At 37.8% G+C, this 15,000-nt stretch overlaps 1 protein-coding gene across 3 annotated transcripts in view; it reads left to right on the forward strand.

Moving 5' to 3' along the window:
* crybg2 (crystallin beta-gamma domain containing 2) overlaps positions 1-11,952 on the forward strand; it is a 72,046-nt gene extending 60,094 nt beyond the window's left edge. For all 3 annotated transcript variants that reach the window (XM_009294480.5, XM_073931956.1, XM_073931957.1), the window contains 13 exons: positions 82-117; positions 238-377; positions 1,310-1,436; positions 1,949-2,103; positions 3,083-3,209; positions 3,551-3,583; positions 5,182-5,294; positions 5,593-5,722; positions 6,689-6,828; positions 7,540-7,663; positions 8,511-8,669; positions 9,233-9,392; positions 11,228-11,952. In XM_009294480.5, coding sequence (XP_009292755.1) covers positions 82-117; positions 238-377; positions 1,310-1,436; positions 1,949-2,103; positions 3,083-3,209; positions 3,551-3,583; positions 5,182-5,294; positions 5,593-5,722; positions 6,689-6,828; positions 7,540-7,663; positions 8,511-8,669; positions 9,233-9,392; positions 11,228-11,316 — 1,533 coding nt within the window. In that variant the 3' untranslated portion in view covers positions 11,317-11,952. The remainder of the gene's footprint in view (positions 1-81; positions 118-237; positions 378-1,309; positions 1,437-1,948; positions 2,104-3,082; positions 3,210-3,550; positions 3,584-5,181; positions 5,295-5,592; positions 5,723-6,688; positions 6,829-7,539; positions 7,664-8,510; positions 8,670-9,232; positions 9,393-11,227) is intronic.
* Positions 11,953-15,000: the final 3,048 nt, after the last annotated feature.

Raw genomic sequence — 15,000 nt, forward strand, 5'->3', positions numbered from 1 at the left:
TTATTACTGACTGACATGCATATCAGTGAATGAATGTGCTTTATTAATCTGCATACTGAACATTACTAATGTGTTTCATAGGGGGAGCCCAGAGTAGAAAACCTGTATGAGCCCAGAGTGAGTGTTCAGCACTGCTTTACACAGAGATGCTGTTTATTTACAAATGCAAACTGTATTTACATGTGTGTGTGTGTGTGTGTGTGTGTGTGTGTGTGTGTGTGTGTGTGTGTGTGTCAGCTGGTGCTGTACGAGAAGCCGTATTTCACAGGTAAAAGCCGAGAGATTTACAGCAGCATGAGGGACTTTCTGTCACGAGCGGACAAACAGCAGACGCTCTTCATGTTCAGCGCAGGATCCCTCAAAGTCACTGGAGGATGGTGAGTGTGTGTTTCTGGATCTAGTGTGTGTGTGTGTGTGTGTGTGTTTCTGGATCTGGTGTGGGTGTCTGTTTTAGTAATGTGTGTGTGTTCATGTGTGTGTTTGCATGCATGCATGGTGCTTTTTTAGAGTTTGTGTGCGTGTGTGTTTCTACACCTGGTGTGTGTGTTTTTGGAGTGCGTGTTTGCTTGCATTTGCCTTTTTTGGAGTGTGTGTGTCTGTCTGTCTGTCTGCGTGTCTGTCTGTCTGCGTTTGCATGCATGTGCCTTTTCTAAAGTCAGTGTGTGTGTGTATGTTTCTGGAGTTTCTGTCTGTCTATTTTGGAGCATGTGTGTGTGTGTGTGTGTGTGTGTGTGTGTGTGTGTGTGTGTGTGTGTGTGTGCGTGCCCACACCCTTTATAGATCTGGTTTGTGTTTCTGAATCTGGTGTGTGTGTGTGTGCATGTGTGTGTTTATTGCATGTGCCTTTTCTGGAGTTGCTGTGTTTGTGTGTGTATCTGGAGCTTGTTTGTGTATCTGATTTTGTGTGTGTGTGTGTGTGTGGTTGTTTCTAAAGCTTATGTGTGTGTGTACGTGGGTGCGTGCATGCGTGTCCACACCCTTTATAAATCTGATGTGTGTGTGTGAGTGCATGCACTTTTTCTGGATTTGCTGTGTGTGTGTGTGTCTGTGTGTGTGCGTGCGTCCGTGCATGTGTGTGTGTATATGTGTGTCCACACTCTTTATAAATCTGGTGTGTGTGTGTGTGTGTCTGTGTGTGTGCGTGCGTGTGTGCGTGCGTGCGTCCGTGCATGTGTGTGTATATAAGTGTGTCCACACTCTTTATAAATCTGGTGTGTGTGTGCGTGTGCGTGCACTTTTTCTGGATTTGGTGTGTGTGTGTGTGTGTGTGTGTGTGTGTTTCTGATGTGTGTGTCTGCTGTTCCTCCAGTTGGGTGGGTTATGAGAAGGAGGGTTTCCGTGGTAACCAGTATCTGCTAGAGGAGGGCGAGTATCATGATTGGCGGGTGTGGGGCGGAGTCAACTCTGAGCTGCGCTCCGTCAGAGTCATTCAGTCGGTAAGAAACATCTACACTCAGCACATACACGCATTTCAGCAGCCATCAGGGGGACATCTTAAATCGTCTGCAAGTTGAATAAATACACACTCCGTTGATGTATGATTGTTAAGATTAGACAATGTTCATCAACTAATCAAATATCTGCAATCTAAGAGAAAAAAAACACACATGTTGAGAAAAATGACAAAATTTCCAAATTGCATTTTTACCAATACACGTTATTAATTATAGAATAAGTTTAATATGTGTACAGTAATACATTTACTAAACATCTTCATGCACACGGGGTTTACTTTTTTCATAAAATTATAATAATTTTGACTCATACAATTTATTTTTGGCTATTTCTACAAATATACCCATGCTACATCAGACTGGCACTGTGCATCAGGGTCATATTTATATATAAATGATGTGTATCCATTGGGTGTGTGTGTGTGTGTGTGTGTGTGTGTGTGTGTGTGTGTGTGTGTGTGTGTGTGTGTGTGTGTGTGTGTGTGTGTGTGCAGGATCTCTCAGAGCCGCAGCTGGTGCTGTTTGCGATGCCGGAGCAGGAGTCTGAGCAGGACGAGGAGCGCACGTTTGATGTGACGGAGGCGGTAGCCGATGTGGAGCTGTTCGGTTTTGGCATCAACACTCGCTCTATCCAAGTGCTGAGCGGAGCGTACGTCTCTCATCATGCTGATTTAGTGTAGAGTACGGCCCGGGACACACCAAACAACTAAAACACGAACATAAACACGTCAAATGGACTGCAGTCGACTGACTCAAGCGTGTGTGTTCTGCCTCTGCTGGAGAGGACATGCGTTTACTCATTAGCAGGGGCACTTCTGATTGGAAAAAAAGTTAGGAATAGGGGTGTTTCCAACTGTGTTGAGGTGGGAGTGTCATGTTTGGATAGAGGGAGGGGCTTGCATAAAAAGGGGAGTTTCATTCTGTGCATAAAAACAGTTAATCTGGCAACACAAGCTGGAGAGAGGCTCCCGAAGAGGGGCTTGTTGAAGTCTTACAGTAGTGTTTTATCCCAAATTTCACTGTTAAAACCAATTAAATAATACAAAGACCACTAGACCACACACATTGTCACACTGAACTTATAAAATAGTAGTAATATTATCGCTAACTAAGTAACTTTGACTTCTAAAATCGTATACCTTTGATTTGTGTGATATTTTGAGCTGAAACTTCACATACACACATCTTCACACATCAGACACTTGCTTTACAGTTTGTGAAAAGGGGTCAAATGTGTCTCTGCTGTGTCTAGAGTGTGTGTTTGAGTTGAGAACAGCACAGATAATGTTCTCCAGCTCTCAGAAACTGACCCTTTTCAGGCTTTGATCCTAATTGAGGCGTTTTGGTGACTGTCACTTTAAATGCAAATGAGATTGAGCTCTTTTCAAAAAAGGGCGGAGCTACAGATGTCAGCATAGTGTCAGGTGTAAAACAGCAGTGTGTGTGTGTGTGTTGTGAGTGCTGGTCAGGTGTGCTTCAGTCTATGGAGACTCCTGCTTCATCTAAATCTCCACAGGTATTTATGGCGTGTAGTTCGCTCACAGTGTCACGGTTTGGTGTTTCCCGGCTCTAAAAGTACAGTAGTGTGTATATCAGTGTGCAGTGCTGATGAATGTGCTCTTCTACAGGTGGGTGGCGTACTCTCATGTAGACTTCTCAGGGAACCAGTATGTGCTGGAGAAAGGCTTCTATAATAACTGTGGAGACTGGGGCTCTGGAGACAACCGCATCTGCTCCCTACAGCCCATCCTCACGGTACACACACACCTCAACACTAGCTGCGTTTCCGTGCAAAGATGTGCATTAAATTTATGAACACAAAATGCAAACGAAAAATTTATCTAATTTATAGTCCAAATAACTAAACTGTCTTAAATCAAGAAGCATTTTCTACACAAGAACAACATATAGTGTTGTTTACAGAAATAATAAGTCAAAGTTAAGAGTTTTTATATAAAACAAGCACAATAATCTGCCAATGGGGGAAGCAGAATAACATCTTTGTTCACATCATTGGCAGATTATTTTGCTTGTTTTAAGGGAAAACTCATTCATTATAATTGAATTATTAATAAGTTATTGGTTGTGTGTTTCAGGCCCCCAGTGATGGACCCATTCTCAGAAATGAGGTGAGCGTTTGACTGTACTCCTGCTGTCTTGTTTTTAGTTGGTTAAATTTAGACTGAAGTCTCTTCTGTCCACCAAGACTGTGTTTGTTTGATTAAAATATAGATAATAAAATAAAAAAGTAGTGCTTGGCAAAGATTAATTTCATCAAGAATCAAAGCTTGTTTATATATATATATATATATATATATGTGTGTGTGTGTATATATATATATATATATATATATATATATATATATATATATATATATATATATATATATGTGTACAGTTGAAGTCAGAATTATTCGCCCCCTTGTTTATTTTTTTCCTCGTTTTCTGTTTAACAGAGAGCAGATTTCTCCAACACATCACTAATCATAATAGTGTTAATAACTCATCTCTAATAACAGATTTATTTCCTCTTTGTCATGATGACAGTAATAATATTAGACTAGATATTCTTCAAGACACTTCTATACAGATTAAAGTGACATTTAAAGGCTTCACTAGGGTAATTAGGGTAACTAGGCAGATTAGGGGAATTAGGCAAGTTATTGTATAGCGATGGTTTGTTCTGGAGACTATCGAATAAAAAATTAGCCCAAAGGGGCTAATAATTTTGTCCTTAAAATTGTGTTTAAAAAATTAAAAACTGCTTTTATTCTAGCCAAAATAAAACAAATAAGACTTTTTCCAGTAGACAAAATATTATCAGACATACTGTGAACATTTCCTTGCTCTGTTAAACATCATTTGGGAAATATTTAAAAAAGAAGAAATTCAAAGGGGGGCTAATAATTCTGACTTCAACTCTATATATATATACAAGTGAAGTCAATATTTATTAGCCCCCTTGTTTATTTTCCCCCAATTTCTGTGTAACAGAGAGCAGATTTCTAATCATAATAGTGTTAATAACTCATCTCTAATAACTGATTTATTTTGTCGTCCACGTATTTCAAATAAAAGTCAAAATAAGTTTAAAATTAAACTTTTGTTGTTTTTTTGACCACACACTCCATGACCCACTGAAAATGTTCCCGCGGCCCACTTTTGGGTCGTGACCCACCAGTTGAGAAACACTGGTTTAGAAGGTGCCGTATACTGCACTGGCTCAAGACTGTGGAAATGTCCTTGCTCTGTTAAACATCATCAGGATAATATTTGATCATATATAATGAAAAAAATAATTACCCAGAAGGGCAAATTGGGTGATGTGGTGCCGCAGGTAGCATGATCGCCTCACAGCAAGAAGGTCGCTGGTTCAAGCCCCGACTGGGTGTGTTAGTGTTTCTGTGTGGAGTTTGCATGTTCTCCTCGTGTTGGCGTGGGTTTCCTCCGGGTGCTCCAGTTTCCCCCACAATCCAAACACATGCGCCGTAGTGTGTGAATTAGTGTGTATGGGTGTTTCCCAGTACTGGGTTGTTGCTGGAAGGAGCATCTGCTGTTTAAAACACATGCTGGAATAGTTGGCGGTTCTTTCCACTGTGGCGACCCTTGACAAATAAAGGGACTAAGCTGATAGTGAATAAAAGAAGGGTGAATGATTTAGTCTTCAGTTGTATTTTATTAATAAGTCAGATGTTTATGTCTGCTAACTCACCTTCATATCCTGCAGGTGCTGCTGTACTCAGAGCCGGATTTCCTCGGCTCGTGTCGGGTTTGCCATCATAACCAGGACGCTTTGCCGGAGAGTCTGATGGTGAGGTCCTGCAGGGTGGTCGGAGGAAGGTTAGTGAGCGCACTGTTTACATGCAACATATACAGTGTGTGTGTGCAAATTCAGCATGCATTCAGACTGTGTGTGTATTTATGATTACAGCTGCACAACTCATCATTTCATTCAGTCAAATCAAGGCATTATATACATGCATCATTAAACATCATCTTTGCTTGTATTTTGTTTCAAAAATTGATGTATGATTCATAAATTAAATTTACAAACCGCACTATATATTGCAGAAAAAATAAACGTTATTTTCAATGGAGCTGAATCCTAATTGTGATTGTAAACCTGTGTTTATTTCAGCTGGGTGCTGTACGGAGAAGAGAAGTTCAGCGGCAGCATGTATGTTTTATCAGAAGGAGATTATCCTAACCTGAGCAGCATGGGTTTACCAGCAGACAGCAGAGTCCGCTCCGTTAGAGCTGTTCCTGTGGTGGGTGAAGTCTCTCCTTCAGATTCACTCTGACTTTCTGGATATAATGTAAATGTGCTGGAGAAATGATGTGCTTTAACACTGGAGCTACAGGAGTGACGCTAGCTGTCATTCACTACTCTGTACCCAGTGTCAGATTGAGTCAGCTCATATTTACATTTAATGGAGCTAATAAATGGAGGGGAGGAGTTTATTAAAAAGGGAGGGGCTGATTATTGAAGGGGAGGAGCTTAATAAATAGGGAGTGGCTGATTAGTGAAGAGGAGTAAATTGTCAGGGAGGGAAAAGTGACTGATTTATAAATGGGAGTGGCTTATTATGAAGGGGAGGAGCTGATTAATGAATGGGAGGAGCTGATTAATGAAGTTGAGGAGATGAATAATGAAGGGGGGCATCTAATTATGAAGGAACTGATTATTGAAGGGGAGGGTCTGATTATGAAGGGTAAGGACTGATTAATAAAGGGGGGGGGGCTGATTATAAAAGATATGGACTGATTAATGAAGGGGAGGGGCTGATTATAAAGGATAGGGACTGATTAATGAAGGGGAGGGGCTGATTTTAAAGGATAGGGACTGATTAATGAAGAGGAGGGGCTGATTATAAAGGATAGAGACTGATCAATGAAGGGGAGGGGCTGATTATAAAAGGTAAGGACTGATTAATGAAGAGGAGGGGCTGATTATAAAGGATAGGGACTGATTAATGAAGGGGAGGGGCTAATTATGAAGGGTAGAGACTTATTAATGAAGGGGAGGGGCTGATTATGATTATGTGTGTGTGTGTGTGTGTGTGTGTGTGTGTGTGTGTGTGTGTGTGTGTGTGTGTGTGTGTGTGTGTGTGTGTGTGTGTGTGTGTGTGTGTGTGTGTGTGTGTGTGTGTGTGTGTGTGTGTGTGTGTGTGTGTGTGTGCGCGCCGTAAGTAATCCTGTGTGTCTGTGTGTGTGTGTGTGTGTTTCTCTGTCAGTCGTTCTGTGTGCCATCGGTTTCCCTTTTCGGTCTGGAGTGTTTCGAGGGCCGTGAAGTCACCATCGACACACAGATCTCCAGCATGCAGGAGGAGGGCTTCAACACTCAGTTCCTCTCCGTCAGGGTCAACACCGGATGGTCAGTCACACAGCTCTTACTCACATGTTTATTTTCTGTGTTTAAGACTAGTATTAAAGCATTATAAGTCAACAGTAATACATTACTTTTTTCAGTGTATGATTCCTTTAATTATAGTTACTAGTTTTTTTAATATATATCTTATTACCCCCAACACTGATTGCATTGCAGTTAATAGGAGTTATGTATAATGTTGAATAAAAACTAGTAACTTAAATGGTTTAATCACAATATAATCACAATATAATTGTCATGGTTACAGTTGATTTGGTCCAGAACTTTATGAAAATAGAATTAAATTATAAAGCCTATAATTATACTCAGCTTGAATGTATAAAGTTACCTTAAAGAAAATGGTATAGACTATAAAGGTATACTATTTTACACTATTATTGTGTCTTTACCCAAACAACAATGCTAAAAAGCAGAAAAAACACCTTACAGCTTCATATTAGTGTATTACTCTATGTTTGTATGATAACCGTGTTACTCTTTTTTTTTATTTATGGTATTGGCAAAGCATTTTAACCATGTATAAAATATGAGATATTAATAAAGTAATAAAAATAAACACAAATATAGATAAAAATAAAAGTAATAAAAGATGAAATAAATGATTTAACATTTAAATCAATTACAAAAAATATTTCTAATACATAGTACAATTACTTATTATAATTATTATAATCTTGTCTGTTTCTCTGTCCTCAGCTGGGTGTTGTGTGAGCACAGTAACTACAGGGGGCGCCAGTTCCTCCTGGAGCCCATCGAGATCACAAACTGGCTCAAATTCAGCTCCATGTCCTGCATCGGCTCTCTGTATCCTGTCAGACAGGTAAATATTTCATGTTTAATTATGTCTATACATCCAGAGCCGACATATAACATCATACACTAATGCATTTAATAATTATAATAATAATGAAATAAATAAAAACAGAACAAGTTGTTATTATTATTATTATTGTTATTATTATTATTATTATTATTATTATTATTATTATTATCATTATCATTATTGTTGTTGTTGTTAAATGAAATCACAGAAATACATCATTGAACTGTGAAAAATATTCTTAACATTTAAATTTTTTTAATAATTAATATTACTATAAGTGTCATTACTATACTTCACAACAACAAAGCTACTGTATATGGTTGCTGTTTTTTCCTTTACATATTTACACAACAGGAATTTTATTTTGGAATTTATTTATAGCCAAAAATACACATTCCTTTATCAATAAATAAATATTTTATTTATTTTGATTATTTATATTTTGAACCGAGTAAAGTGAAATGGACAAAATGCATATAATTATAATTTTATTGTATGTTTAATTGTATTTTATTTATGTTTTATTATTATTATTATTATTATTATTATATTATTAAATTATATTAATGAAATCAAATATATGAAACATCATTATTGAAGTGTTTAATATTTATAATATTTTAATTTATGTATTATTATTAATAATATTACATTTATTTAAATTACTCAAATTTAATGTACATTTTTACTCATTTAGCACTTTGGTAAGTTGGTATTTAAGACCCAGATATCAGCATAAATATAAGTATTGCTCTTGATTTTCTTGGATTGTTCATGTCTTTAATTGTGCATTTGTTTACCTCTTATTGTCTCTTTAATAATGCATGTGTTTGCCCCCCTGCAGAAGCAGAGGCCGTTCCGTATCAGGAATAAGCAGACGGGGCATTGTGTCTCCGTGCAGGGCGGTGTGGAGGACATGAAGACGGGTCGAGTTCTGGTGTCAGAGCAGGTGGAGGGCATGAGTGATATCTGGCTCTATCAGGACGGACTCATCAAGAACAAGGTGTTTATGACAGAACACAGCTTATAACACATGGGCTGCGTCCTAAATCGCCTACTACTGGAGTATGCACTACAGTTGAATTTGACTTTTCTATGTGACCATTAGAAAAGTGTGCTCTATATAGTATGAATGAAACTCGGACGTTCTCGTCCACCTATTATCATGATCACGTGACCTACCAATTATCAGTTGCATTGCCTCACTCCCATTTTCAGTTGTGGTGCATTATGGGATAGCGTAGTCCATCCTGGTACTTCTCGAATACTGTTTTTGCAATGCTATGAATTCAGACACACTACTCTGCCCGCATACAGTATAGAAGTATATGATTTCAGATGCAGCCGTGGATTAAAGTTCTGCTGATTGCTGGGTTTGTGCCTGTCCTTGTAATAATTGTTTTATTTTAGCTTGATTGGCTCTTAAAGTGCTCTTATTATGCAAAACACACTGATATAATTCATGTTATGATGTTCCAGAGCTTTTCTTTCTAAATATTTGGATCTGTTATTGAATCCTCCTGCTGTCGTGTGTCTTCATGTGTATCTGTGTATGTGTGTGTTCAGCTGGCGAGGAGCATGAGTCTGCAGGTTATGGGTAATGTGGAGTCTGGAGCGAAGGTTGTGTTGTGGACGGAGACGCGTGTGCCGGTGCAGACGTGGAGCGCTCAGATGAGCGGAGCCATCGCCAGCCTCACCTTCCCTGGGATGGTGCTCGACATCAAAGGTCAGATGGAGTTTGCTCATTTATATAGGATAAAAAAAACAGACATAACAACAAAGCTATACGCATGCTTGTTTTGCATAGATATTCAAAGTTAGATATTACTTGTTTCACAGACATATTTGTTATATCTAAAGATAATAATGAGATATTTTATTCATAACGAGCTTTTCTTAGACCCAAAGTGCTTACAGAACTGTAAAAAAACAACAAAGCACAATAAAGAGAACAGTAAAACAAACACAGTGAGAATTTTAAAAAAGATAGCACAAATAGAAGCTTCTTAAAACAGTCTAAGGAACCAGCTTTCCTAATGTTTGTTGGAGCTTTCCAAAGTGTAGGTGCATGTGAGAGAATGCCCTGCCTCCCATAGAGCTGAGTTTACAACAAGGCTGAAACAGCATATAAATATATACATATTCATAAGTGTATGCATGCATGTGTGTATTCAAATATACATAATACTGTATATATGTATATATTGTAAACTTTTAGTTTGTATGTGATTAATCTTTGCCCAGCACTAATATATTCAGCTCAAGTCAGAATTATTCGCCCCCCTTTGAATTTATTTTTCTTTTTTAAATATTTCCCAAATGATGTTGAACAGATTGAGGAAATGTTCACAGTATGACTGATAATAATTTGTCTTCTGGAGAAAGTCTTATTTGTTTTATTTTGGCTAGAATGAAAGCAGTTGTTAATTTTTTTAGGTCAATTTTATTAGTCCCTTTAAGCTATATATTTTTTCCGATGTATTCTGAGTCTGCAGAACAAACCATCTTTATACAATGACTTGCCATATCTAGTCTAATATTATTTACTGTCATCATGACAAAAAGAAAATAAATCAGTAATTAGAGATGAATTATTAACACTATTATGATTATAGATGTGTTGGAGAAATCTGCTCTCTGTTAAACAGAAATTGGGGAAAAATAAACAGGGGGGTGAATAATTGTGACCTCTACGGTATGTATGTATATACTTGTTTTGCTGTGACTTGTAGTTTCCTAAAATTACTATATGCTTTAATGTTACTTCAGCATGCTAAAAGGACTTGATTTAAAGTAATTATTCTTGATTTAGGTCAGTTAAAGCACTTCTGACCACCCAAATGATGATATAGATGCTATATGCTTACAGTAGCCAACATGTGAAGGGGATCAAAACTTTTCATCAGAGCTGACCTAAAACCAAAACAACATCTGTAATGATCTTTCCTGAGCTACTACAGGCCTGTTTCATCACTACAGGTCAAACACCAGAAATAGAGGAACTTTTCAGCCCATAAAGTTGACAATCATAAATGAAAATACACTTAAATATAGATTGTTCTGCTTGAATTACAAAAACAAAAGGCCAACACATGCGGAGAACAACTGGGTGCTGTTTGAAATGTATATACTGTAAATTTTCTAAATTTTCTTTTTTTCTTAAACTGTACTATTTTTTATATATATATTTTATATTAATGTTAAGCACCATGGGTCTGAGAGTAACGCAATTTCGATTCTCTGTATGTCTTGTACATGTGGCTGAATTGACAATAAAGCTGACTTTGACTTTGACTTTGAAAACCTCAACCTTCAAAGTTTTACTGATCAATATTTAAGTATTACCTATACATGCATACTAATGTAGATTTATTTATTTGTTTTTACACTAAAACTGTTTAAATGTGGGAGGTTGGTAAGATGGGTTCCTTTTCAAAAATACTCAAAAGTCATTACTGTAGGAAAAACTCCTATAGATAAAGCAGAAATCTGAGCATAGAAACACTACAGAACTAATAGATACTCGTGTGTTATATAATGGAGAATTGCTGTTGTTTCCAGGTGGCAAAACATACGACAAGGAGCATTTAGTGATCCGCGAGGAGAACGAGGAGCAGCCCAGCCAACAGTGGGAGCTGGAATTTGTTTAGCCCCGCCCCCTCTTCACATTAGCCCCGCCTTCATCCACTGTGACTCTGCCCACTGCCTGTCCGGCTCAGTCAGTCGGAGGACGCTGTGTACAGTAGACAAAAGTGTTCCTCACCACCCTTGTGTCTTATTTCCACATCATCTGAATGATGAACATCACCTGCGGAGGGTGTTATGACCTCCACACACCTGGAGGAAACCTTGTGCACGAGGAGATTTCTGCGTTTGAACAGTGCTTTCTCAGATATAATATATCAGTCCAAGCCTTATCTTATTTCTGTCTGTTTACACACTAATGTTGTGTTTCACACATATCCGGGGTGTATTATGGGATGTGTGCTGGAATATCAGTGTGTGCATCAGTTTATAGTGAGTGTGTGTGTGTGTGTGTGTGTGTGTGTGTGTGTGTGTGTGTGTGTGTGTGTGTGTGTGTGTGAGTGTGAGTGTGTGTGTGTGTGTGTGTGTGTGTGTGTGTGTGTGTGTGTGTGTGTGTGTGTGTGTGTGTGAGAGAGAGCCTCTATAATATTGCCATGTTTTTTGACATCTTTATTATGTATAAATGATTATTTTCAGAGTGTGAAAGATTCTATACCTGGGAGTGGCTTTAATTTTATAATAAAAGCAAACAAATGAAATCATGTCAGCATTCATCAGTGTGTGTTTCAGTCTCTGTGTGTAAATGAGCAGTTTTCCATATTTTGTCATTCACCGTTTTATTATTTATTTTATTTGATTGATTATTTCTGAGTTGCTTTATGGGATCTTCATTTTTCTCCCAACAACTTTTAACCCTAAAAAGTCTGAAAAAGTGACTGCACATGTAATATTAGCTGTGAACAGATGATTAAATGAATTAATGGATGGATGGATGGATGGATTTTATACACATATTTAGACGTTATTTCTTATATTTCAGGCTAAAATGTCAGTAAAAGTCACTTTGTTAAACTGTAGTGTTGCATTTTCACCATCAGATGTGGTCAGAGAAGAGATCAACATCCCATAATGCAATTCACCACCAACATTTTTTATTTTTTTGCTAATTTTTTTTCCCCAATTTTCATTGCCAATTTTACGCCAATCGTAATTTTTATTTATTTTTATTTTTTTGGTTCGATATGAACTTTCCTCAAGCATTGCAGAGCCCAGGGGATCAGCGTGAGCGCTCCAGCTTGGCCCCACCCTGATCCATCTCCCCAAACACACACAAAATACAAAAACTGCGTTGGCATGTTCTTCACAGTGTCTTTCGCTTTTTGTCTCGTGCTGTGCTTTTATGTGGAAAACTGTAGAATTAAATATATTCATAAAAATAAGTTTATCACAACCATGAAAACAAGCTGAAAACTAGTTAGCAACATGCAAACATTACGTTACATTAGTACATATTTTCATGTGATTTTAAAATATTAAGATTTATTTAGTTTTTTTTATGGGTTTTAACCGTTAATGAATAGAATAGTGCAGAGAATTGACAGGAAATAGTTGGGAGCAGAGAGAGGGGAAGAGTCGGCAAATGACCACGAGCCGGGAATCGAACTCGGGTCACCGTGAACACCATGGTGCTAAATGTCAGCTCACTTAACCACTAGACTATTGGCACCGACAAATATTACGATTCATTAATGCATCATATTACATGCTTAAAGATGCCAAAGCATGCTAGAAACATGAGAGCGCAGTGTTGGAAAGATGCTAGATCATGTTAAGCATCAAACAAGCAATGCAAACAAAACAAAGCTCTTCTTACTCCCAGTTTTTATCTTGTTTATAGTCCAAATATCTAAACAATTAAAAGAAATCGTGTTCTTTTCAGAAATGAAGTGAGTTTTGAATTAAAACAAGCAAATATAAATAGTTCATATGAATTGGTTTTACGGTTTTGATCATTTATATTATAAAGCGAACAGTTTTATATTGTACATTTTACACTTGTTTTTTTTTTTATTAGTATGTGTGTTTGCAGGTGTGTGTGTGTGTGTGTGTGTCTTGTTGTTCTTTCAGGTGGAGGTTTAACTGATGTTTACTGTTCACACGTTTACATGAGCAACTCGCAGGAGAATCTCTCTCTCTTCAAGTTGCTTTATTGGCCTGCCGTTAGCCAAACTATTATATATGTTTATGTAATATATCAACATCGTCAAATAAAAGTAATATACTGTAAATGAGAAATAAATGACATAAAAGAACAGGACGAAATCTCTGATGATCATAAAAACAACTAACAGTGTAGATTATTTTAATAAAGCAGTTAAATAAAGTCGATTAAGTGTTTGTGATGGTGTGCATGGTGTACTCATATTTTTGCAGCTAGTTTAGACGTCATTTCATCCTCTCAAATTGGAAAAGTATTTATCTTGTGTAGTAAAAGAAAGAAGTGTCTGTCTGTCCTCTATTTGATTCTCTCACAGTTTTCTCTCTCTTTGTTTAATGATTGCGTTTATTTATGGTATTAATTATTCAATGGAGGGCGGCACGGTGGCTCAGTGGTTAGCACTGTGGCTTCACAGCAAGAAGGTCTCTGGTTTGAGTCTCGGCTGGGTCAGTTGGTGTTTCTGTGTGGAGTTTGCATGTTCTCCCCGTGTTGGTGTGGGTTTCCTCCGGGTGCTCCGGTTTCCCCCACAGTCCAAACACATGCGCTATAGGGGAACTGATCAACTACACTGGCCGTAGTGTATGAGTGTGTGTGGGTGTTTCCCACTAGTGGGTTGCAGCTGGAAGGGCATCTGCTGTTATAACACGCTGGAATAGTTGGCGGTTCATTCCACTGTGGTGACCCCTGATATATAAGGAACTAAGTTGAAGGAAAAAGTATTTGTCACAGCTAGCTATTAATGTCAGCAGGAGGAGAAATGTGGAGCACAATGCAGCTGAATCATTTCTAATATGGTACAAGCAAGATTACTGATTACTTTGAATTCCAATAAAGAAGTTGATCTTGTGGAAAAAAAAAAGCTTTTCTGGGCAGCAACAAATTCTGGCCCAGATTTGGCATAAAGCTGGCACAGCAGCATTCATCCGGCTCTGGCGTACAGCATGTGGGCCAAACATGGTTTGACAGAGGTGGCAGCGTCTTTATGCAATGACAAAAGTAGTATTTGGCCCAGATGTTAAAAATTGATATGTGGGCCATGTAAGTTCGCCTTATCTTGACCCACATTTTAATACTTTTTTTAAGGACAGAAATATTTTGATTTTGACTTCCATCTTCCTGTTAGCATCTTCGAATGCCTTCATTTTAATTCAGGAAACAATCAAGATTTAATCATTTATTGTTTCCTGTATTTAACCTACATCATGAAAACTTTATTAACCAAATTATTATTTTACAAATTATATTATTATTAATCATTACAAACCTTTACCATCATTAACAGAAAGCGCAATGCTTCATGGGTTAATCAATGTCATTGCAGTCGTGTCCCACTTAATAATAACAATAACCAAGCATGGTCCATAGCTGCAATTCACTGCAGCACGTGGGCCGAGCAAAAGCTGATTGTGTGGGCCAGAGCTGGGCCAAATGCATTTTGCTCTGTGGGTTATGTTCTGTTTTGAAGGTTTGGTTTTTACATCTCTGTGATGTTTTTTACCCTCTTCAGTTTTGTAATTGTTATATTTGTAATAACGGGTTGTATATTCTCTCTCTCTCTCTCTCTCTCTCTCCTCTTGAAGACTCCTCGCGT

Source organism: Danio rerio, chromosome 19 (assembly GCF_049306965.1).
Source record: "Danio rerio strain Tuebingen ecotype United States chromosome 19, GRCz12tu, whole genome shotgun sequence".
In the NCBI taxonomy this organism is placed as follows: domain Eukaryota; kingdom Metazoa; phylum Chordata; class Actinopteri; order Cypriniformes; family Danionidae; genus Danio; species Danio rerio.